This window comes from Sorex fumeus, unplaced genomic scaffold (assembly GCF_029834395.1).
Source record: "Sorex fumeus unplaced genomic scaffold, SorFum_2.1 ptg000013l, whole genome shotgun sequence".
In the NCBI taxonomy this organism is placed as follows: Eukaryota; Metazoa; Chordata; class Mammalia; order Eulipotyphla; family Soricidae; genus Sorex; species Sorex fumeus.
This window is the reverse complement of record NW_026606070.1, coordinates 6,131,865-6,156,920: the sequence shown is the minus strand read 5'-3', so window position 1 is coordinate 6,156,920 and position 25,056 is coordinate 6,131,865. Positions and strand designations below refer to the sequence as shown.

Sequence of the window (25,056 nt, the reverse complement as noted above, 5' to 3'; positions counted from 1 at the left end):
CCTTCCTTCCTTCCTTCCTTCCTCCCTCCCTCCACCCTCCCTTCCCTCCTCTTTTCTTCCCTTCTTTCCCTTTCTCTTCTCTTCCCCTCCCTCCCTCCCTCCCTTCCTCCCTTCCCTCCTTCCTTCTTTCCTTCCTTCTTTTGGTTTTGGCATTTGGTCAAATCAGGCAGTGCTCCAGGATTACTCCTGGTTCTGCATTCAAGGATCTCTCCTGGTGGACTTGGGGGACCATATGTGGTCCGGGACTGAACCCAGGTTGGCTGTGCACAAAATAAACACCCTCCGTGCTATACTTTCGCTCCAGCCCTGGAGTCTTCATTTCTATCAAGCCTCCAGCTGATGCTGCGATCGATGGTCCTGAGAGCACAGAGCGAGTCCTTTCCTAGTAATTGATAGTCATTGAAGTGACCCCAACAGCTACAGAAATGGAGAGACAGGACCAACCATGCTGAAATGTGCACTGCTGGGGACCAGTGACTCAAACCCAGGTTGAGGGGTCCCGAGTGACAGTAGAGGACTATGGCTCCTGCTATGCTTGCTGCCAGCCCCAGTTTGATCTCCAGCACTGCCAGGAGTGACCCCTGAGCACACAGCCAGGAATCACTTGATCATCTGACGTCTCATTACTCATCAATTTCCTTGAGCGAGTGCCAGTAACGTCGCCATTCATTCCTGTTGCATGCTAGTGTAGCCCAAAGGCATCTGCTCATTCTAGGAACACAAAGAGCCTCAAACCGATCGTTCAGGGTCTTGATGAAGAAGTCTGACCATCTCATAGGTGGGCGGCCACGTGATTTTTTGACATCCCGTGGAATCTAGTCGGCAATGGCTCTAGTCCAGCGGTCATCTCCAAATCTCATCAGAACCAATAATAAAGCCAAATAAATGAGTAGGTTCAACTGACCAGAGATTTAGCACTGGGCTTAAGATGCATGTTTGGGGGCTTTGGAGATAGTACCCTGGATATGGCATTTCCTTTGCATGCAGCTGACCTGGTTCGATCCCTAAGAACGTAAGAGCCCTCAAGCCCTGCTAGGAGTGACTCTTGAACACAGAGCCAGGAGTAAGCCCTGAACACTGATGGATGTGACAGCCCACCACAAAAATTTAAAAGAAAAAACGTTTCATGTTTTGCCCACAGCAATGCTAGTTCAATCCCCAACATCCCCTGAGCACTGCCAGGAACAATCCTGGAGCACTGTAGGATAACACTGACTCGTCCTTTCTCCTCTGTCCTTTCCCCCTTGCTGCAAGTTTAGGTTGACTGGGTTACCCCCATCACAGCGCTCCCGAGGCACTCTCATTCCTCTGTGTTTATCTTTACCCCGCCCCCCTGTGCTCTGCTTCCCCTGTCTGTTAATCACCTATATCCACAAATCAGACCCCGTGACTTGTGAGGTCAGATTCTTCTAAGGACTCTGAACTTTGCATCTGTCATTGAAATGTTGCTTTTCTCCTTCCCTTGTGTCCTTTGCATAGTTTAGAACAATGTCCTTTTTGTATAGACACAGGAAGACAGTCAATGCTATGCTTTTATAACTTGGGAGTTAATAGACTCCGAATAATATTTACTCCTGGGCATCTGTTATATTTATTCAACTTAAGCCTCAGTTGCCCTTAGTTCCTAGCACCCCAAAATTACAGTCCCGACACAGGAACTGGATGGATCCAGGCCAAGCTGTGAGCTACCCTCACATCAAAATGGGACAAGCCAATGCCATAAAACTTATAATAAATTAAGAGCATGGTCATGGACACATTCTGTCATGACCCAAAGAGAAAAATCTGTATAAGGACCCTAATGGGTAACCTAACGGAAGGACTAATCTGGCCTGAGGACTGTGGTCTGGAATATAGAGTGAGATGTCCCCAGGAGAGCCACCCTTTCAGCTTAATATATCTCTTACCGTGTCCATACAGAACGACTAATATTATTAAGAAGTAGAATCACAATGACTGTTTAAATGGTTATGGACGAAGGAAAAGAGAAATATGCTCTTAGATTCTGCCCTTGAGCAGATGTCCTAGCAGGAAGAGATCTTTGTCTTAGAAGAGCTTCCCCAGAAGGAAGGGCTTCACATTGGTTTTTGGTTTTCTTTTTTGTTTTGCTTTTTGGGTCACACCCGTTGATGCACAGGGGTCTGGAGTCCAGATGCTCCTGGCTCTGGACTCAGGAATTACTCCTGGCGGTGCTCAGAGGACCATATGGGATGCTGGGAATCGAACCCGGGTCAGCCACGTGCACGGCAAACGCCCTCCCCGCTGTGCTATCACTTCCGTCTCTTCACATATGTTGATTGTGCTGTCTGACCTATTCATATTTGCTACCCCACACTCCCAGCGGATGGCTAAGGCTGTGAGTCTGAGCAGAGAGACTAGCCTGGGGGACAGTCCGAGGAGGAACACGAGGGGGTGAAACTGGAAGGAGGCTGAGGGAGTCTAGGTTGGAATAAACTGCAACTGACCACCCAGTCTGGCCCTCGTTTCCTTCGCTCGCCCATTGCCATCAGCCAAAGCGGCGCCAGGCCAACAAGTGCCCTTGTGAGAGAGCCCACACACACACTCTGTGAACACTCAGAGCACCACCAGGTATGGCCGCAGAACCAAAATAATAAAGACAAAAATAAACCCAAGGGAGATGCACGCACCGGTGCTGGCACCCCAGGGCAGAGGGGGAGATCTCGTAGTGTGTTTGCTCCCAAGCCAGCCCCTCCGCATCCCTGAGATCAGACGAGATGGCAGAGCTGGTTCTGGCTCCCACTACTCCCTAGAACCCAAGCCCCGCCCAGTCTTTCCCTCCACTTACTCTCCCTGCAAGTCCACTCTAGAAATGGGCACAGCACCCAGCAGAGGAGTGAGAGTCAGATGCAGCCCCAGGGTACCCGGCCAGTATCCTCCCAGCCCTGCACAGCCTGCGGGGTCTCTGATGGCGGCGGACCCCTCGGGTGGCAGATGTGAAGCCGGAGGAGAGAGACGGTCACTTTCTCCCCATCCGCCTCTGCCACCCGGGACCCAGGGTTACTGGGTTCTCATCTCGCCTCGCAGAAAAGAATTTCAGGAGTAGACAAGCTTTGAAGGAAAACACATTTTATTTCGAGGTTTTGGTGGGAAAGAGGAAGAGAAAGTGGGTGAGAGTGGAGAGTAACGCGCTCAAATGAGAACCTGGGCTTCTCCAAGGGAGGAGAGAGCCCCTACACACACCCCAGCATTAGGCATGAAAGCCTGAAAGTCCACATCTCAAGAGGGGAGATGCGGGCACCACATGTGTTCGGCCATGTGGGCACAAACAGCCCATGGGCTCGGACAGCATCTGCACGCCCATCCTTTGTTCAAGGTGGCCTTTATAGGGTTTTTCCAACCTGCCCCCAAGTGGAGCTCCTACCTAGGTAAAAGTCTGTTGTTCAAGATAGGAGACTAACACCCTAGAATAGCCAAGATAAGTACCAGGAGGATTACTCCATTGCTTTGAGGACAGCCGCGCATGCTACGGAAAAAGGCAGCTCAGATAGAGAAGGGAGCACCAAGTAAAGGGTGTTGGGAGGATCCTCTCAGGATGGGAAATGCGTGATGAGAGTAGACTATAGACCGAACAAGATTGCCACTCAATGTCTCTTTTGCAAACCACAGCACTCAAAATGAGAGATAACAAAAGGGAATGCCCTGCCACAGAGGAAAGGTGGAATGGGGGGGTAGGGGGAGGGAGGGATACTGGGATTGGTGGTGGTGGAGAATGGGCACTGGTGGAGGGATGGGTATTTGATCATTGTATAACTGAGACCCAAGCACAAAAATTTGTAAGTCTACAACTGTACCTCATGGTGTCTCACTAATAAAAATTTAAGAAAAATAAAAGTCTGTTGCTGAGGTTGCGGAGGGGGGGTGGTGGTGTAGGATTGGGGGTGCTGATGGTCTTCTTTGAAATTCCTTTCCTGACCTTTTGTTTCTGCTGGAGCTTCCTCAGAGTCTGTTGCTGGCACCAGGTGGCCAGGTGAGGGTCTGATCAGGTCTTAGTTCCTGTTTTCTGCAAGCTTGGCCTTTGCAACTTCAGGGCTTTTACTTCCTAGAAAATTCACTGCCATTGCCTTGGGAATCTCCGGCTCCGGACACATCTCTTTGATTCCACTGTTCTTCCTGCATTAACATACGCCTCAGAGACCTGGGCCCTATACAAACAGGATGAGAACGCTATTCAGGTCTACCAAAGAAGAATTGAAAGAACTATGCTTGGAATATCACGTTTCACTCAAATGAGAGAAAGAATCCGGAGTTCCGACATCCGTCAACGATCAAGAATCAGGGACGCTGTCTCATTTGCCAAGGTGTCGAAAATCAGATGGGCTGGTCACGTAATGAGATTTAAAGACAACCGCTGGACTAGAGCTGTTACCGACTGGATTCCACAGGATGTCAAAAGACCAAGTGGCCGCCCACCTACCAGATGGTCAGACTTCTTCGTCAAGATCATGAACGATCGGTTTGAGGTTCTTCGTGTTCCTAGAGAGAACAGACGCCATTGGGCTACACTAGCACGCAACAGGGACAAATGGAGACGTTACTGGCGCCTGCTGGAGCAAATCGACGATTAACGGGAAGTCAAATGATCAAGTGCCTTGGGAGGGGCCTTCCCTATCCGCCAGCCTACATCATCTCTGTCAGCTGGGTCTGGCCCCTCATGGCCCCTTTCCACCCACTTATCAGGAGGAGTGAACACCAGATGCTCCCCTCCCCTCACGACGCACCCCCCGCCGTGCTGTGGCTGCGATACCACTTTCACCCCAGCCCTTCTGGGCTCCCCGGAGGAGAGCACCCCCCAGTCCCCTGCCCTGGTGCACACCCCCTCTCCTCTCAATGAATCAGGGAATTAGCGCCTGGTTCTCGGCGCTGCCCTGCAGTGGAAGCACCTGGGTGGCTTTAAGACAAACACAAAGGCTAGAGATTTCTAGATGACTCTGGCAGACTGTAGCCCAGAGGTCTGGGTGAGGGCCCACCCGTGTCAGAACAAGTTAAAGGCACCCTGAGGATTTCTGAGTGCAGCCTTCTTTGTTTGAAGGTGCGAGAACAGGGAAAATGAATGACCCTGAGGCTGAAGGAATCCACCACTGCCTGTCCAGAGAGGACAGCTCTCGTGGCCATCCATGCAGACCGTTCAGGACAGCTCGTGCCTAATGTGGCCACCGGCGCCCTCGGGGAGAGAACAGGGGAGAGAAAGCGCCGTCAGCTCCTCACCCAGTGCTCACTCTGTGCCAGGGAAGTGAGGGTGACGGTTTCAGCCTCCAGCAAGGGAACAGCAGGAGGACACCATTGGCCCGGAGGCCACTGTTTGTTTCTGGGCCCACTGGGGACAGGCCTGCACGGGCTCTCCTCCTGCATCCCCACAATGGCTGCACTGTCACCGGCGTCGCTGCAGTCAGGGACACTGTGAGTAAGGACAGCACACGATGTATCCAGAGCTGAACCAGGAGGAGTGGAGGGGTTCAACCCAGACCCGCTGACCCCAAAGACCGTACTCCTACCCCCGAGGCGGTGGCCCTGCAGACACATGAGAATCACAGGCAAGAGATGGAGGCTCTGAGCCAGAGGCCACAGGAGAGCAAAGGAAAGTTCTCAGGGCCCGAGGTTGCAGGTTCAAGCACCGGGTACATGCCCGACTCTGCGCCACAGGGTCCTCCCCCGAGCACCACCCAAGTGGCCTTCCGGGAAACCAAGCTCAAGGTCAGAGCAACGGCACAGCAGAGGGGGCGACCTGGGTTTGACTCCTGGCATCACTGTGTGTGCTTTAGATGCTCGGTGATCCCTGAGCACTGCCAAGCACGTATGGCTCCCCGAAAAAGTCAAAAGAAAAGGGAAAAGAAAGCTAAATAAGAAGACTTCTGGGCCTGGAGCGATAGCACAGCGGGTAGGACATTTGCCTTGGGTTTGATTCCCAGCATCCCATGTGGTCCCCTGAGCACCATCAGGGGTGGTTCCTATGTGCAGAGCCAGAAGTGACCCCTGTGCATTGCCAGGTGTGACCCCCTCGCAAAAAAAAAAAGCAAAAAAAAAAAAGAAGAAGAAGATTTCTGGGGGTGTAGTGATAGCACAGTGAGTAAGGCGTTTGCCTTGCATGAGGCCGACCTGGGTTTGATTCCAAGCTTCCCATATGGTCCCCCAAGCACCGCCAGGGGTAATTCCTGAGGGCATGAACCTGTGCATGAGCCTGTGCATTGCTGGGTGTGACCCAAAAACCAAAAGAAATAAAAGCAAAAAAAATAAAAAGGAAAAAACCCCTCCCCAAAAATAAATAAATAAATAAAATTTTAAAAAAAGAAGAGTTCCACTAGAGCGAGAGAGAGATAGAGACAGAGAAAGACAGAGAGACAGAAAGAGAGAGACAACGAGAGAAATAAAGGTGTCTGCAAAGTGGGGGGTGGTGCATGGCGGAAGGGAAATTGGGGACATCGGTGTGGAAAATGTGCACTGGTGGGGCCACTGTGTAGGGCACTTGCCTTGTACACAGTCGACCAGGGTTCAAGCCCCAGCATTCCCTAGGGGTCCCCTGAGTAACTCCAGAGCATAACTGTCACTTTCACTGTCCTCCCATTGTTCACTGATTTGCTCGTGCGGGCCCAGTAATGTCCCCATTTTTGAGACTTGTTGTTACTGTGTTTGGCATATTGAATTCTCCATGAGTAGCTTGCCAGGCTTTGCCGTGCGGGTGAGATACTCTCAGTAGCATGCCAGGCTATCCAAGAGGGGCGGAGGAATCAAACCTGGCTCAGCCAGGCTGGCTGCGTCCAAGGCCCTACCGCTGTGCTATCACTCCAGCCCTGAACACAGGTGCTCCCCCAACCCCAAACAAAAGAACTGTGCCCTGGTAAAGTGATGGGTATTGGAACATTGTATGACTGAAACCCAGTCCTGAACAACCGTGTAATTACATATCTCAGAGTGATTCAATTTAAAAACAACAACCCAGTTTCACCAACAATACAGAAGAGCCATCTGCACTCATATATTCAGCACTATTCAGTATAGTCAGAATCTGGAAACAACCCGTGTGCCCGAGAACAGACTGGATAAAGAAACTGTGGTACATCTACACAATGGAATACTATGCAGCTGTTAGGAAAAAATGAAGTCATGAAATTTGCTTATAAAGGGATGGACATAGCCTGGTGGTGCCGTCAGGCTTCCTGATGCCCTAAAATTGCCTCTGTGCCTCTGGCTGGTCCCAACAAGTTGGATTCAAGTTTACCAAGAAATTAAACGGCCAAAGATTAGGTATGTGTGTGGAAGCCATGCGCACAAACCACCTCCAGCTCAGCTATACAAACTGATTCATTGGCCTTATTTCAGAGACCCATAAATCTTGAAAGAGATCAAAAGACGCAGTTAAGCTCAGACCCATGCATGGCTGAACAGACCAGGGTAAATTGGAGGGAGGGGCAGGTTGACCTGTGCCCACCCAATCAGAGCCACCAGCAGCCACTTGCTTCCACAATCCAAAATCACCACCATATCCCCAGCCTGATTCCACCATCTCAGGACGGATCTCACCAAGATATAATCTGCTGAAAATTCAGGTGTGCGGGTTTTGTGACTGAAATCTCTAGGCTTTCTTGGAGTTGGTGTGGGCAATCTCCCCCCACTTCCCAGTATTCCTGGAAGCACTGGCAGTCACCCCCACAAACCAATTCCAGCACCAGCCTGTAAGCTCTACTACCAGCCTTGCTTCAGAGTCTCACAAATAAATCTCAAAAGAGAAAAAATAAATGGGCAGACATGGAGAGTGTCATGCTGAGTGAAATGAATCACAGAAAGAGAGACAGACATAGAATGACTGCACTCATTTGCAGGATTGTTTTTGGGTATCGTTCTATTGTATTTTTTTATGCTTTTTGGGTCACACCTGGTGATGCACAGGGGTTACTCCTGGCTTATGCACTCAGGAATTACTCCTGGAAGTGCTCAGGGGACCATATGGGATGCTGGGGATTGAACCCAGGTCAGCTGTGTGCAAGGCCAATGCCTATCTGCTGTACTATCTCTCCGGCCCCAATGTCGTATTCTTGTAAAACTGCACAGAAATCCCCAGTGTTGTCAATGAACCATGGATTTTCAAAAAAAAAAATCATCATAATTTTTCATTGCCCAGATTATATGCACAAAATTATTATAAAGTATGCAATATGCATACCTGATAAAAACAAGAAGTGAAATGCTCCAACAAGGTCAAACAGCTGCCTCACACATGGGATTTGAGAAGGTGCCTTGTAGGGGAGCTGCTGCCCAAGGATGGGTAACGAGACCGACCCCTCTGGGGCAGGACCTAGGAGCCACTGGCCCTGGATGTCCTCTCCCACACTCTGACACCTGCCCCAGTTCTGAAAGCGACTTTCACCCCTGCTCCGAGGCCAGACTCCAGGAAAGCCACTGGCGGAGGGGAGGGGTGGGGAGAGCCACAGAGGGGTGGGGGCGAAAGTGGTCTGTCCTCAGCAGCCCTGCCCTGTGCTCAGCATCATAGGCGTTTGCAATGACCTTGGACCAGGGTTAGAAAAAAAATCCTGACTTCATCATGTTAACCTCAGCCTATATTTATACTTGTTGGAGCCATTAAGCCGGCAAAAGGATCCTCTAGTCTCCTGTTTTGCTTCATGCCAGTCTTGAGTAAGGCTCTTAGTGCTTGCCTGTTTATTAAAAATGCACGAATCACAACAACAAAGGCCGAGGGAGCACGGGATGCTTGAAGAAGATCCATCCACTGCAGGCTTTGGGTTTTTCCGAGAAACATACGCCATACTGCTGGGAATCAAACCCAGGCCCACACACAGGCCAGGCAGGGGCTGCTTGACTGCCAAGACACATTCCCAAAGAATTTCGGAAAAGCTGACTCAAGGGTCCCGAGAGCTAGCTGGCTGACTGGGGTTCGACCCCCAGCATCCCATAAAGACCCCGGAGCACTACAGGGAGTGATCCTGAGCCCAGAGCCAGGAATGAGACTTAAGTTGGGTGTAGCCCCCAAGCAAAACAAAACAAAAAGATGACTCTAGGAGATGGGAGAGTGGGCTAAGAGCGAATTTAAACCAGAATGCCTAAGAGAAATGATTTGGCCTTGTTTCTACTGAAATTGTAATTAGCAATGCTCAAAAAAATAAAAACCCTAAAAGCAAAAAAAATCCTAGACCAGGCAGGCGAGCTGTCAGCTGAACAAAAAGATCCTTATCCACAAAATAGTGACCTTTTGGAGGAAAATAGGAGAATGAAAGGGGGGGGGGTGGAGAAAAGTGGACAGCATTTGTGTTTATTTCTCTCTAGGGACTTTGAGAAAGAACCTCTGTCCCAAAGCCAGAGACATCTTCTCCCTGCAAGATAAGCAATCAAGCCCACGGCTGTAGCAGGTTGTAAAATTTACTGTGCTGCAAAGGGGCCTTTTATTCTTTCTACTGAAGGGAAAGAGGCAGAACAGAGAGAACAGAGGGTAAGTTCCACACACAGCTGAACTGAGCTGGATCCCCAGCACAGCACAGGGTCCGAGCCCTGCCAGTCAGTGATCCCTGAGGGCAGGGCCAGGAGTAAGCCCGGTGCACTGGGCGTGACCCAACAACCAAAAAGAAAAGCAAGGGAACCGAATTCCTGACCCTCAATAATTATAGTTACTGAGCGATATAGCACAGCGGGTAGGGCATTTGCCTTGCAGCCGACCAGAGTTCGATTCCTCCATCCCTTTCAGAGAGCCCAGCAAGCTACCGAGAGTATCCCGCCCTCCCGGCAGAGCCTGGCAAGCTCCCCGTGACGTATTCGAGATGCCAAAAACAGTAACAACAAGTCTCGAAATGGAGACGTTACTGGTGCCCGCTCGAGCAAATCCATGAACAACGGGAGGACAGTGCTATTAAAAAAAAAATGACCTAAACCAGCTATGAACCAGGTTCTGTGCGAAGTGTCTCATGCAGATGCAAAAGGAGCGATCCCTGAGCACAGAGCCAGGAAGAAGCCCTGGTCAGGCACAGCAGAGGGAGCCTGCTGCATGCCTTCTTGGAGCTCTCCCGTAACCTTAGGAGCACAAAGAAAGAAGCACAAAGCAGGGGCTGGAGTAATAGCGCAGCGGGTAGGGTGTTTGCCTTGCGTGCGGCCGACACAGGTTCGATTCCCAGCATCCCATATGGTCCCCTGAGCACCGCCAGGAGTAATTCCTGAGTACATGAGCCAGGAGTAACCCCTGGGCATCGCCAGGTGTGACCCAAAAAGGAAAAAAAATTAAAAATTAAAAAAAAAAAAGAAGCATAAAGCAGGCCAGCTGAGAGGACTGTGTGTGCCTTTCATACAGGAGACCCCGGTTCAATCCCCAGCTCCAACATACTCAGGAACCTGGGCACTGCCAGTTTCTGACCCTCAATTTATTTATTTATTTATTTATTTAAGCACCAGCCAGCAACATCAGGCACACCTCTACCCATGGGTAGTTGCTGACTGAGAGTTGACAGAGGACTGCCTGTAACCAGCTCCGGGCAACGCTCATTCATATACAGTATCTTACTGGTATTCCAGAACTTTCTGAACCCTCACCCCACACTGGTGAAGCCAGGGCCCTCTGAGCCGGTCGCATGCACCCTGGGCAGGATGGAAAAGAGTTGCAGAAGACACTTTGCCTGCTCAGGATTGTCCCCTGAGGAAAAAACTCCACCATACCACCCCAGACACACTCCCCAGGTTCGTGGGACACACCAGAGAAACAGGAAAAGTTCTGAAGTTTCTGGTAAAAAACTGCTGGAAGAACTGGGGCCAAGGCAAGAGCATGTGCACTGAGAAGAAGCCCCAGGACTGTCACTTCAGTAGTAGCAAGGCTGGCCTCCGTCCCCAGGCTGCCATTTCGGGAATTTGGTCTCCCCTAAACAGCCCTCCAAACCCTGCAATTGTGCGAGCTCAGGCCTTCAAGTGAGTATTTCTCCTCTAGTGGAGTTTTGCTTTTTGTACTCAAGAATCCCGAACTCATCCCTCCACCCTAGGGGCACTGGGTTTTTTTGATAGACTGGTATTTGGTTTTGCTTCGGTTTGCTTTAGTTGGCTGGATTTTGGACCACACCCTGCCGCCACAGAGCTCAGGACTTACTCCTGGCTCAGTGCGCAGGGCTCACTCCTGGCAGGGCTGGGGGACCAAACTCAGGGATGAATCCCGGCTGTGCCCCGTGCAAAGCCAGACAGAGCCTTTCACCCTGGTACCATCTCCCCAGCCCTCGAGGCACGTTTTTGGACAGACAGCCTGCCTGTCAGAACAGTGGAAGGGTGAGAAGAGCAGAGGGGTGCAGGGAGCCGGCTCCAAGGTCAGGGCGCATGCCCGCACGCACGGGGCACTGCGTCTCCCCTGCATCTCTGGGGCGATTTTAAAAGCGAGCAAAAAATTAAGGGGGTGCGAACAACTCCCTGGGCGGGAGGTGAGTCGGGAGAGGCAGCAGCAGGTGCGCGAACAACCCGAGGGATGGTGGTGCATGAGCATCTCATCACCAAGCAAGTCAGACCCTGCTCCCGCCCGGCACCCCTCACACCCCCTCTGCCACCACGGGCGCGCAGCGGGGAGGCTCGTTTCCAGGGCAACCCCAGGGTGGAGCCGCTCAGCCTAGTTCCTTGACAGCGCGGGTCCCCGAAGAGGAAGAGCAGCCCACGGGCGGGCGCACGAGCCCGGCCCTGAAGCTCCAGACTGCTGCGGGCTGGGGAGGCGGCGGTGGAGGGGGTCGTGGGGGGCGGGGAGGAGCAGGTCAGGGCTCTCTGTCAATCACCCGGGCCTGGGATGCGCCTGCGCGTTGCCCAGTGGAGGCCGCCTGCCGCAGCACCTCCCCGCCAGCCGCGTCCCGCGGGTTGGTGGGTCACTAACCGCTCCGGGCTCGGATAAATGTTTGGAACGTTACAAAGTTGCCGTGTCGGCCCTTGAAATTAACACGCGCCCTTGCCACTGTTTCTAGCGGAGGCGAAGAAGCCCAGGTCCCGCAAATATAGGCTCAGCTGCCTGACTGCCTGAGACACAGCAGGGAGCGGCCTGGCGTCCATCCCTGACACCACCGAGTCCCCTGAGCACTGTGCAAGGAGTACCCTGCCCAATAAGAATAGCCCCCAAAAGTACTACTTTGTTTTGAGCACCAAAACATAATGATCAAGAGTTTATCAACATCCTCCCGACCCACCCCACGGGAAGAACAGGTCCTGGGTTTTTTGTTTTGTTTTGTTTTGTTTTGTGGCTTTTTGGCTCACACCCGGCGATGCTCCTGGTTCCTCCTGGCTCTGCATTCAGGAATTACTCCTGGCAGTGCTCAGGAGACAGAACCCAGGTCGGCCACGTGCAAAGCAAACGCCCTACCCAACTGTACTATGGCTCCGGCCCCAAGTCCTGGGAGTATTAATTCCCCCTCGGGATAGAAGTAGAGTCTGGAGCTAAGGGAGCACCCTCTTGCCTAATGGTTTCAGAACAATGACCCTGTCTTTACCATAGGGTTTCCTGGACAGACCAGAAGTCACTTGGCGCCCCTCTGGAACGAGGTCTAATCTTTGTGGCTTCTAAATTGCTACTCTTGGCCCTGTGCCCAGGGTTCACTCCAGGCGGTGCTCAGGGGACTCTGCAATGCAAGGGGATCGAACTGGATGGGCCCCGAGGTTTATGTCTTCAGTCCCGCCTCACCCAGAGATTCCAAAGAGACTTTAAGGGACTGGAGAGATAGTCCAGTAGGCAGCGCGCTTGCCTTGCATGCAGCTGACCCCGGTTTGATTGCCGGTACCCAATATGGTCCCCTGTCCACGCCTGGGGTGATCCCTGAGTGCAGAGCCAGGAGGAACCTCTGAGCACCTCCTGGTGTGGCCCCCAGACCAATAACAACAATAACAATAAAGTCTTCCCAGGTTCCCAAAAAGATCCTACCGGTCTCCGCACTCCCTCGATCCCATTCCTGGTTTCAGCCACACACCCCCAAGCAAGCCCTGTGTGGCTCTTCCAAGAGCAGGGACTTCGGGGTTCCAGGGAAGGCCCGACCCCACATCCCTCTTGTGCATCTCGGCATTAGGAGCTGATGTGCGCCTTTGCGCGTCTTCCCTCGGAGACGCAAGGAGGCTGGGCTTCTCCTGCCCCCACTGCCCGCTGCCGAGGGCCTCGTCCAGCGCTCGCCCAATCCCCCAGCCCTAAGCCTTCCACCCCCACCAGGGCCGGGGCCAAAGACCAGAGGCGGCGGGCTGGGCCGCGGTGCGCGCCAGGGACCCGAGGTCAGCGCGGTAGCCCTTGCGGGGCCCACGCGGCGCCCCCGGGGGTCCGGCGCTGGAGTTGGGGACGCGTTCCGGCCCCCAAGGCTGGGGGCAGCGAGGGCGGTGCCACGTCCCAAGTGGAGGCGACCGATGCACGCAGGTGTGACCGAGGCAGGACCGCCGGGGGTAGGCGCGGCCGCGCCGTCGGGGCTCGGTGCGGGCGGCGCAGCGCGGATGCGGCGGGCAGGGCCGGCTAACCCAGAAACTTCGGGCACCCCGAGAGCGCGGCTGGGCAGAGTAAGCGGCGGATGCTGGGGGGCAGGGGGAGAGAAAGGGGGACTTGGCCGGCGCGGGGAGGGAATCCCCTTTCTCCGCTCCGTGCGCGACCCTCCAGGCGGGCCCGTGCCGGCTCTTCACGCCCTACGTCCCCCGTCGCGTCCTTAACGGGCCCGCGGAGATGCCGAGTGGCGGGCCGGGAAGGGAGCTCCTGGGTCCCGCAGGGCACCCTGCAGCCCCCCGCCGGCCCCCCAACACCCCATAAGGCTCGAGGGGGGCGGGGAGTCCCGGTATTCTCCCGACTCGGCCGTGCGCACAGAGTCGGGGCTGAAGTTGGAGATCCCGGAGGAGGGTTGGGGGGAGGGGGGAGGCGCGGTCTACGCGACCCCCAGGGGCAGGCCCGGGGCTTGCGCGCGCCGGGAGCACTTACCCCAGAGCAGGGTGAGCAGCTGCGCCTTGGGGATGAGCAGCAACGCGTACACGGCGCCCAGGTGCAGCAGGCTCATGAGGACGACGTTCCTCCAGACGATGTCCTGGCGCTCCCCGCGCGCGCCCCCCCGCGCCCTCGAGCCCCGCGCGGACCTCCTCCTTGGCGCTGGGGAAGGGCGCCCGGCCCGCGGCGGCCGCGGGGCCCGGCATGGCTGGGGCAGAGGAGGCGGCCTCAGGCGGGCGCGCGGGCCCGGGCGCCACCGAGCTCTCCGGTGGGGGCAGCGGGAGGATGGAGGGGTGGGGGGTGGGCCGTGTTTTCGGGGTGCAGGAGTCTCCGCACCTCAAGGCGCTCGGCCGGGCCTACGGCTGCAAATCTGGGCTCCCCGCATCTGTTGCTGGCGTCTCCCCCATGCCCACGGCGCGGCGAGGAAGGGGAGGCGCGCGCGGGGCGGGAGGGGGCGCGCGGGGAGCCGCGGGGACCGCGGGGGCGGCGCGGGCACCGGGCAGAAAGAGCTGCATAGCTACAGCCAATCAGCGGCGCCGGTGGGGCTCTTAAAGAGAAAGGCGCCCCCGGGCCCGGGCCCAGGGGGGATAGGGGCGTGCCCCCGGACCCGGATCCCGCCCGCGCCTCCTGCCCTGTCCCTCGCTGCGCGTTCCCCAGTGCCTCCCGGGTCCCTGGCCCTTCAAGAAGGCCTATCCCCCCTACCACAGGCCAGCCCGTCTTGCAGAATTAAAAATTTGCCTGGGATGCCCGCAGTCGCGACCCAGGGAAGGCCGGATCTGAGATGGAAAATCGGAAGTGGCCCGGCCAGCCGCTTCCTAAGGGTTCCCGGGGTCCGTGCGCCACGCGAGGGCGCGCCCCTGCGGCCGGGCACACAGTAGGTGCTCGGTGAGCGCCCCTGCACGGTGTCTGTCCGCTGCCCACCAGCGCCCAGCATCCCCGCCTGGACCGTTGAGGTTGAATCCTCAGCTAACCCGTGGCTCTGAGGTGCCCGACAGTCAGCATCTGAGGGGGGAAATGACCCCCGGCGTCCCACGGAAAATTCACCGGAGTTCGCGTTTCTCCCCTTCCTAACTCAGATCACTTTACAACGGTCCGCGGGGACAGAGACGCTGAGGGGTGAGCTGGAAGTGTCCCAAGCAGTTGTGGCCACCTGCAGCCCAAAAGGCCCGGGACTCGGGGTTCTTGCTCTAACTCGCTGCCACCCCACTGACGCTCCAGCACCGATGCCTTTAAGCCAGGACCTAAACTTCACTCTTAGTTCCAGTTTGCAAGTGCTGGGAGGTTGTTGGCTCCTATTGGTTTTTTTTGTTGCTTGTTGTTTTGGTTTCTGAGCATGCTTGGGAGCTACTTCCAATTATACCACACAGGGGAATGGAACCCCGAACTCCTGCATGCAAAGCATGCACTCAATGTTTGCACCATCTCCCTGGCCCTGAATGTGAGTTTGATGGGGAATTTTTTTTGGGGGGGAGGGGTGAGGTTGCATACCAGCATACCAGCAGTGCTCAGGAGACTATATCGGGTCCTGGGGATCAGGCCCAAGCGCACCAGTAGCATGGCAAGCTCCCGGCCCCCCCACTATCTCTTTGAAGCAGACATTTCCATTGTTAGGAATCCTTTCCAGGTTTCCTGGAGTGGAGAAAATAATCTTTTTTACAAAGAACTGCCTGCATGGAAGGCCCTCTGTGAGCATTTTCCTGTTAAATCCGAACCAGCTAAAGAAACGTCTAGTTTAAACCCGAAGCAAGATATGTGGCTTGTGGGGTTGGTTGAGTCCACGGAGGCACAATTAATTAGAGCCAAGTTCCTGGTGAAACTGAAATTACAGAATGAGAGGAAATTTGCCAGGGACCAGATCAACACTGGCATAGTAAAATGAGCAGTGAGTCAATAGCTTAGGAAACTGGAGGATGGTTTTCACCAACCTGCTCATACATGACTCTAAAATGCACCACCTTTTAGAGGACCAGAATGGTACAGTACAGCAAGGAAGGTGTTCGCCTGGGACGTGGCTGACCTGGGTTCAATCCCCGACACCGCTGGCGTGACACGAATTCAATCCCTGACACCCCATATGGTCCCCTGGGCCTGCCAGGAGCGATCCCTGAGTGCAGGGCCAGGAGTGAGCCCTAAGCAACGCCATGGCTCTCCCTCTCAAGGCTTCTCAGCTGGTCGCCAGACCCACAGACTCCCTCTGAGTGAAGGTGATGACTCACCCCCATTCAATCCCTTGCTTGGCAGGTATGGGGCAGCTGCGATGTTGCCAGAAGCAGGGGGGCCCCAGGACACAGGCTGGATAAAGTGGACCCACTGTCCCAGGAAGGGTCCCTCTAGTTGGAAAGTCAGATGAATATAGGGAGCTTTTTGACCCCAACTTCGGACAGGCACAAAGGTCTGGGCTGTTATTAGAAGGAAGAGGAATTCATATTAGGCGTCAAATGGACAGCTTTGAGGGGAGGCAGTGGGAGTGCCCGCCTGGGCCCGCTGACCTCTTCACATCACAGCTACTCCTGCGGCTCCCTTGGGTGAACGTCGTTGCCCCAGTGAGTCTTCCAGGGCAGAGGAGGAAAGTCTGGGTGTGGCCCCACAGGGAAGGAAGTGCTTTTCTACAGGTCTCCGGGGTCAGAGGACAAAGCGTGCCCCGCCCCCCCAGATGCAGCCAGCCGGACACTGCCCTAGTCCAGCCCTGTCTCACTGCCCCTTTAGCACGCCAGGCCCTCACGGCTGTGGCCTCTCTCTCATCTGGCCAATAGATATGTTTTGGGGGCCACACCCAGTGATGCTCAGGACTCACTCCTGGCTCTCAGCTCAGGGATCACTCTTGGAAGGCTCAGGGGGTCGTACGGGGTGTCAGGGATCGAATCCGTGTCATTCACGTGCAGGGCAATGGCTCTACCCACTGCACTCTCTCTCTCCGGCCCCTGTAGAGTCCCATACCCACACAGACTGCATGCCGTGGGGGTTTCGTTATTATGTTGTCATCCCAGAGAGATGGACTCGTGGCCCTAAAGAAACCGGCATGCCAAAGAAGCCAAGATGCTCTGGGTGTCAGACAGAGAAGGGACACGTGACTGTGGGCTAGAGGGATTCATTTCCCACGCCCTGAAAGGAGCTCTCTTCTCCTTCTTTATCAGCTGTGCTCACGGGAAAGCATGAGCTTTGCAGCGCGGTGGATTTGCAGAGGACAAGAAGGGGATCCCCTCTTAGATTTTTAGGCCCACAGACACAAGTTCCAGTGCATCCAATCCTTGCCTTCCCGTATAAGAAACCCAGGATGACTTCAGGGGACAGGAAGCTGAGAAGTCAGTCTCCAAGACAACAGGAAGAGACCCTGAGGGCTAGTACAGGGCTTCAGCGCCTGCCTGCATGCCTGGCAAGCCTATGGTCACAAGTTCGACTCCCTGGTGTCTCCCATGGGCTGAGCACCGTCCTGGCAGCTCTGGGATCACCAGTGAGTGACCTCCAGCCTCACAGCAGCCAGGGATGGGTGGGTAGCACACAGAGAAGTGTGAGCCTCTCCCTCTGCGGGCCTTTGAGAGCACTGTAGGAGCATCGAAGCCCCCTGGGAGAGCGTCCCATGTTCGGGCGCCATGTGAGTTCTGGACAGACATGGGTGTATGCGAGCACAATGGCAAGAGCCCCTCAGCTGGAAAGGGGCAGGAGCCAAGCTTGGTCCCGCTCAGCAGAACAACAGCAGCTTCAGGATCAGGGAGGGAAGCGGGAAGCAAAGGGAAGCTTCCGGGGAGAGAGTCAGACACCAGACCGGGTGGGGCCGTATCAGGCACTGCAGGCTCCTGGGAACCCGCCTCCCTTGTCTGTGCTAAGTGGGCTGCAGGTTTTCCGTTGGGATTTCCTCACAATGCAGGAGGGAGACATGTTTCTCGCAAATAAATTCTTTGATTGCTTTGGAGATGAACCCAGTGAGGGGTTTTCTGGTAACAAGACCCCACACCGGCAGATGCCAAGGGGAAAACATACATGATACCATCCAGGCTGCTATGAAAAGGTAAAAGATCTGCAGTTCTCTTACGGGGACACTGGGGAATAGGACTCAGGACTGTCAGAATATTGGCCTGGGGCTGGAGTGCTAGTACAGCAGGTAAGGCACTTGCTTTGCACAAGACTGGCCTGGGTTTGATCCCCAGCACCCCACATGATCCTCCACGCCCTGCTAGGAGTGCTCCCTGAGTGCAGAGCCAAGGGTCAGTCCCGAGCACCACAGGGTGGGACCAAAAAATAAAACAACAACAAGGAACGGAGAGATAGCACAGCAGGGAGGGCGTTTGCCTTTCACACGGCCAACCTGGGTTCAATCCCCGGCATCCCATATGGTCCCCTGAGCACCGCCAGGAGTAATTCCTTAGTGCAGAGCCAGGAGTGACCCCTGAGCATCACTGGGTGTGGCCCAAACAGCAAATAAATAAGTAAATAGATAAAAATAAAAATAAAACAACAACAACAAAACACTGGCCCAAATTTTCAACATTCCAGGAAAAATTAGTTCAATTTAAATATCCTGGGTCATCAAATGTCGTCTGTCCTGGATGCTTTTAGCAGAGCAGTCCGTGAAATGTTAATTGCATGAAAATATGCACCATTACATATGGTGGGGGGGTGGGGAGACTCACTGATGAGAGATCTCAAGGCCAAGCATATTTCTGATCCAAGTCCTCAAATTACAAGCTCTGTCTTTAATCTCTGCCCTCTCATCCCAAGCCAGGCGAGGGCTGCATTGATTCTTCCCCAGTTCAGAAATGAGTGAACTCTCCAGGAGGAGACAGGGCTCCAAATATAATCTGGTCTGAGTTGTTTCTGTCCTCTCTCTTCGGAACTCTTAACCAAAATAGTTCTCGGCTCCATCTGAAGACTTAAGGTGATGTGCAAAGACATGTGGAAGAGGCAGGAAGGAGCCAAAGGGCCGGGCACTTGCCTTGCGCTCATCCCACCAGGTTTCATCCCTGGCACTGCGCACAGTCCCGCAAAACCAGCCAGGAGAGGTAGGGAGGGCAGAGCCAGGACTGAGCCCCAACACCGACACGGCTGGGTGTGACCAAAAACAAAAGGAAAAAAAAAAGAAGCTGATGAATCCGATTTCCTGAGCTGGAGATGAAATTAGAGGACTTTTTCCTGCATTTGACAGAGAGGGTTGCAAAGAGACCCTTGAGCCCAGGTCTATTTGGCAGAAACCAGTTCCTCTCAGCTATGCCCCATGAAAGGGACAGTTCATAGCAGCTGGGATTTATGGGACTTCCTAGTAGCTGGACCCTCTCCAGTGCCCTCATCTTATCCCTCCCTGGCCAACGGCTAATGCTTTACCTGCCCTGTAACAGGGTGGAGGGTCTGGGCTGGGTGGTACTTGGCAGTGGGCAGTGCTGGAGACTTTATTCACGCCCAGCGGGCAGCAACCCCCACAAAGCCGCCTCTTTGAGTTGCCCAGAGCTGCTTTCACTGTGTCTGCTCAAAACTGCCCCCAATCCAGACCCTGGCTCTGTCGTTTTCCTGCTGTGATAAGCAGGGGGTCTTTGGCTGTTTGTGCCTACTCTTTTTTGTCTTGCAGTTCCTTGCAGGGGGCAGGGCACCCCAGGTGGTTCTGGCAGATCTTAGATCCCTGCTGTACACATGGGGACTGGTGCCCGCTGCCCGCTGCCGGCTGCGAGAGGCGGACCTGGCGCCCTGGTGGGCAGGCCTGGCAACTGCGGTCTCTGAGCAGACACCCAACAGCGCGCAGCCCGAGATGCACAGGGCTGGCTGCGTCAGCGGGATTGTGCCAGGAGCGTCTTCTCGCCCCTTGTCAGTCATCAGCGGTGGAGACGCAGCTTCCTGCGGCCTGGGGCGATCTCAAACCCCCGGGGAGGAAGCCGCCAGCATGCGCTCGATGCAACCCACTTACCCCTGGAAACGTAGCACATTCCTCTGTGCTGCTGATCGTCAGGGCTCTGCAGGATGGTAAGGACGGGAAATGAGCAAAGGCGGCACCAGAGGGATGGGACACACTACAGGATGCCTGCCTTGCCTGGGGCTGACCCGGTTCGATCCCGGCACCCCCTCCCTGAGCTCAGAGGCTGGAGTAACCGGGAGCCTGATGCTGGAAGGCTGACAGCTCTGCCGTGCTAGGCCACGGCTTCCACCTTCTTCAGATTTTTCATTCTTCTTTATTTTGTTTGGTTTTGTTGTTGTTGTTGTTGCTGCTGGTTTTTTGGGTCACACCTGGCGATGCTCAGGGGTTACTCCTGGCTCTGCACTCAGGAATTACTCCTGGCAGTGCTCAGGGGACCATATGGGATGCTGGGAATCAAACCCGTTTCGGCCACGTGCAAGACAAACGCATTACCTGCTGGGCTATCACTCTGACCCCAGTTTTTTTTTTTTAATTCCTGAACATATTGAAAGATTTTCAATATTGGGAATATTTTCAAGAATGAAAATATTGAATAATCAAGATGTTCAGGCTAGAGATAGAAAATAGTTCAAAAGGAAAAGAGAAAGAAATGCCCCAGCAGGGAGGAACTGAGCAGAGGACTAAGTTCTGGCTCATTCTGTGGGGTTTTATAGGAAAACTGGATCTGTGTGTTACTTAGCAAAGTGTCAGAGGATTCCCATTAGTCTCCCAGAGATGTCTTGTTAATGTAGGGGCCCTTTTTTGTGGCTAGGATGAGATTAAAGGGTGGGGGGGACTGTGTGTATCTGAGACCTTGTAGGAGTGAATTTCACCACCTGCCAGGCACTGTACCTCTGTCTCAGTCTCCTGTCGCCCCAGGCCTGGTACAGAATTTATGGTCTTGGGAAACTTCCCAGTCTCAGGAAGAGCCCGGGAAGGTGCAGAAATGTTTAAAATGTAGGATGAGGACAGCTAAAAAGCTCTTTGTATCAGCTCGCATGGGGAAACTGAGGCTTTCTCTTTCAAGCACAGCAGGAGTGACCACACTCACCATCCACACACACACCCCTCCCCAAATACCCAAAGCTCAGGTTCTTGTTGCATTAGTGGTTAGCCTTATTTTTTTTTATTTTGCCTTTTTTTTTTTTTAATTTTGCAGGTTGGGGTGGGAAACGTTCATTAGATTGAAACCTGGATGCTACTGCTTACCAGCTGTTTCAAGCAACTAGAATCAGTCAAAATTAGTTGCTTAGCTCCTGGCCTGAAGTGAAGACTGAGTGTCTCATGCTCTGACACCAAGTCCCTGCCAGACCCCGTCCAGCAACTCGGTGTCCAGAGGTGCCCCCCACTGTATGAGGCTCTTGGCAGACCTGACCGGGCCTGCTAAAATGGACTTGACCTATCCCCAAGCTCCGTAAGGGTAGCCAGACATTTGTTCTTGCACTTGTGGATGGTTTCTGTACTTTGGCCTTTGTCAGTAGTGCTGCGGAGATTGGAGGAATGTAAATGTCTTTTCTCAATAGTTTCAGCTCTTAGGTAGATGCGCAAAAGTGAAATTGCTGGGTCATATGGAAACTCATTCAAGCAATGCCCATATTGTTTTCCAAAAAGGTTGATCCAGGTGCCATTCGCACCCGGAGCCACAAAGGTTCCCTTTCTCCCACAACCACAGTGGACTAGTATATGGCGCTAAGAAAAGAAGAAAGTGTGCATTTTTTAAAAAAAATTTTGCTTTATTTTTTTGGGTCACACCTGGCAATGCACAGTAGTTACTCCTGGTTCATACACTCAGGAATCACTCCTGGCAGTGCTCGGGGGACCATATGGGATGCTGGGAATCGAACCTGGGTTGGCCGTGTGCAAGGCAAATGCCCTACCCGCTGTGCTATTGCTCCAGCCCCAGAAAGTGTGCAATTTGTGGGCTGGACAGATGGGACAGTGTCGGGGTGGGGGGAGGGCGCTTGCCTTGTAAATGGACAATCTGGCTTCCATCTCTGGCATCCCACATTGCCCCCGAGTCGGCCAGGAGTGATCCCCGAGGTCAGAGCCAGAGCCCTGAGCACTGCATGTGGCCCACAAACAAACAAACAAACAAACAAACAAAAAGTCACGCAACATGCTGCTATGCGTGAGTAGATCTAGAGCGTATCATGCTGAGTGAAATTAGTCAGGAGAGGGACAGGGGTAGAGAGAGCACTGCGGGTGGGCACTTGCCTTGCATGTGGCAGACCTAGGTTTGATCCTCAGCACCCCATATGGTCCATAAAAATTGCCAGGAGATTCCTGAGTGCAGAGCCAGGGGTAACCCCTGAGCATCGCCAGGTGTGGCCCCCAAACAAAATGGAACAAAACAGAATACAGGACCATGGGGTGACAGTGCCCGCCCTGCACATAGCTGACCTAAGTAAAGTCCCCTACACCTTTAGGGGTGACCCCTGAACACCACAGCATGACACCCCCTCCAAAAAACCCCTCCTTTCCAGAAAAACAAAACTAAACAAAAAAATCGAACAAGCTCTCCTATTTTCCTGAAATAGGAGTTTCCTTTACTTCACAAGCCTTCTGAAACCTCCTCAAGGCTCCCTTACTTACACAGCATGAGTCTATGATACACAAAAGGAAGTTTCAGAAAGGCCACAGCATTAGGGATCACAGGCCTCAACAATAAAAACAAAAACAAGGTACTTGATGAGAAGTAGCTTCTTGGCTCAGGGCATGTCAGCCAAAATTCATATTCAAATTCAGTAGGGAGTGCAGCTCCATTAAAATAAAGACCTCAGACATTACTGAGTCATGTTTGAACAAAGTTGTTTTAGGCTTTCAGACCGAAGATTTGCAGTGCTTGCTAAATACTCAACAGATTTCTCTGCATTAATCCAGTGGCAGTAGGGGAAAAACAAAAAGAGGACCACAGATAAACTTTGGTTTTTGCTTTAAGGGTCCACACTTGATGGTGCTCAGGACTTACTCCTGGCTCTGCTCAGGGATCTGACTTTTGGGGGGGGGGCTTCTTGGACCATACCCGGTGATACTCAAGGGTTACTCCTGGTTCTGCACTCAGGAATTACTCTTGGCAGTGCTCAGGGGACCATATGGGATGCCGGGGACAGAACCTGGGTTGGCCGCATGCAGGGCAAACGCCCTTCCCACTGTCCTATCGCTCTAGGGATCACTCCTGGAGGGCCTCAGGAGACCACACACCATGTGACAGATGGAACTCAAATCCCTATACTATCTCTCTGGCCCCAGAATAATTTATTATTATTTAATTTTTATTGTTTGGAGGTTCTAGCAGGGGAGCGCAGCTACTCGTATACCCTCGACCGAAGACCGGTCCGTCTCTATCGGGGAAGGCCGTCCTCTTCGACCGAGCGCGCAGCTTCGGGAGGGACGCACATGGAGCGGTGAGGGAGGAAGGGGACACCCGCCTAGCCAGCCAGATCAGCCGAATCAACCCTGGCGATCAATGGGGTGACAGATGTCGCAGCCAGATCGCCCTCCATGAGGTACAGTTGTAGACTTACAAATTTTTTGTGCTTGGGTTTCAGTTACACAATGATCAAGTACCCATCCCTCCACCAGCGCCCATCCTCCACCACCATGGGTTCCAGTATCCCTCCCACCCTCCATCCCCCCATCCCAGCCTGCCTCTGTGACTGGGCATTCCCTTTTATTCTCTCTCTCCTTTTGGGCATTGTGGTCTGCAAAAGAGGCACTGAGTGGCAATCATGTTTGGTCTATAGTCTACTTTCAGCATGCTTCTCCCATCCTGGGAGGATTCTCCCAATACCTTTATTTGGTGTTCCCTTCTCTATCTATCTGAGCTCCCTTTTCCCCTAGCATGTGTGGTTGGCCTCCAAGCCATGGATCAAACCTCCTGGTACTAATCCCAGCCACTCTTGAGTGTTAGTCTCCTATTTTGTTACTTTATGTTCCCCAGATGAATGCAATTTTTCTATGTCTATCCCTCTCTTTCTGACTCATTTCACTTAGCATGATACTTTCCATGTATAACCACTTGTATGTAAATTTCATGACTTCATCTTTTCTAACAGTTACTGGACTAATTTATTTTTGTTTGATTTTACTAGCTCTTTTCAAGAGCTACTGCAACAAGAAGTCCAGATATCTCAGACCTCCCAGAAGGGAGACAAACAGCTTAGTGAAAGAAGGACATGTATACTTTGAACCCATTTGGTCCATTGCATATTTTGCTACAAGAGCCTAAGCAACTGAGCAGAACGGATGCTACCGAAATTCAGATCAAGTCTTCTGGGCCATGGGGAGAGCTGCAGAACTAGTACCGATGCTTTGCAGAGGCGTCCTGGACCCGACCCCCAGAGCACCTGACTCCCCCAAGCACCACTGGAAGCGACCCCTAATACGGAGCCAACAATAGCCTCTGAGCACTGCTGAGTCTGGCCCCCAAACAAGCAAACAAAGAGCCTCCTGGAAAAGTGGGAACGGGAACCCTATTTATTGTTTTTCCCTTGTAATCTGGTTTGGTTGGAAGACTTTGGGCATGTATTCATAATACCACATCGTTCCGATTCTCAGTGGACAGTCATGCTTAGTCAGTGAATAATCTGAGCGGTTCCCTGTGGCATCAGGACCCCTGGAGGTCTGGTGATTCTCTCAGGAACAGCTGAACGACAGGCAGGAGGACAAGGGTGGTGGGTGAGCGCAGTTGGGTGCGTGCATGCACAGGCAGACAGGCTGTCCACTGAGTGGCCCTGACGGTGCCCAGCGCAGTGTCCATCAGTGCTGATGGGGACTACAGGAGAGTGACAGGAGTCATGGCTGTCACCGTTTCTGGGTCAGGAGTCAAGAAACCTGCCAACCAGGGGGCTGGAGGTCAGTGGGTAGGGCACATGTCAGCCAGGGGACCAGAGTTACAGGTCAGCAGATAAGGCACTTGTCTTGCAGGTGGCTGACCTGAATTCAATCCCCAGCACCCCATGTGGTCCCCCGAGCCCCACCAGGAATGATCCCTGAGCGCAGAGCCAGGAGTAAGCCACACTCCGCTGGGTCACTCACTGTCACTGTTCTCCCGTCGTTCATCAATTTGCTCGAGGGGGCACCAGTAACCTCACCATTGTGAGACTTGTTATTATTGTGTTTGGCATATCAAATATGCCATGGGGAGCTTGCCAGGCTCTGCCAGGTGGGTGAGAAACTCTCGGCAGCTTTCCCGGCTCTCTGAGAGGGGCGGAGGAATCAAACCTGGGCTGACCAGGTCGGCCATGTGCAAGGCAAATGCCCTACCCCC

General features: G+C 53.6%; 1 protein-coding gene across 1 annotated transcript in view; it reads right to left on the bottom strand.

The window, feature by feature from the left end:
• Positions 1–14,195, bottom strand: part of SCD5 (stearoyl-CoA desaturase 5) — a 152,386-nt gene extending 138,191 nt beyond the window's left edge. Inside the window, 2 exon segments of the mRNA XM_056111383.1 lie at positions 13,907–14,037; positions 14,039–14,195. Of these exon segments, the coding sequence (XP_055967358.1) occupies positions 13,907–14,037; positions 14,039–14,115 (208 nt within the window). The 5' untranslated portion in view covers positions 14,116–14,195.
• Between the last annotated feature and the right edge of the window lie 10,861 nt (positions 14,196–25,056).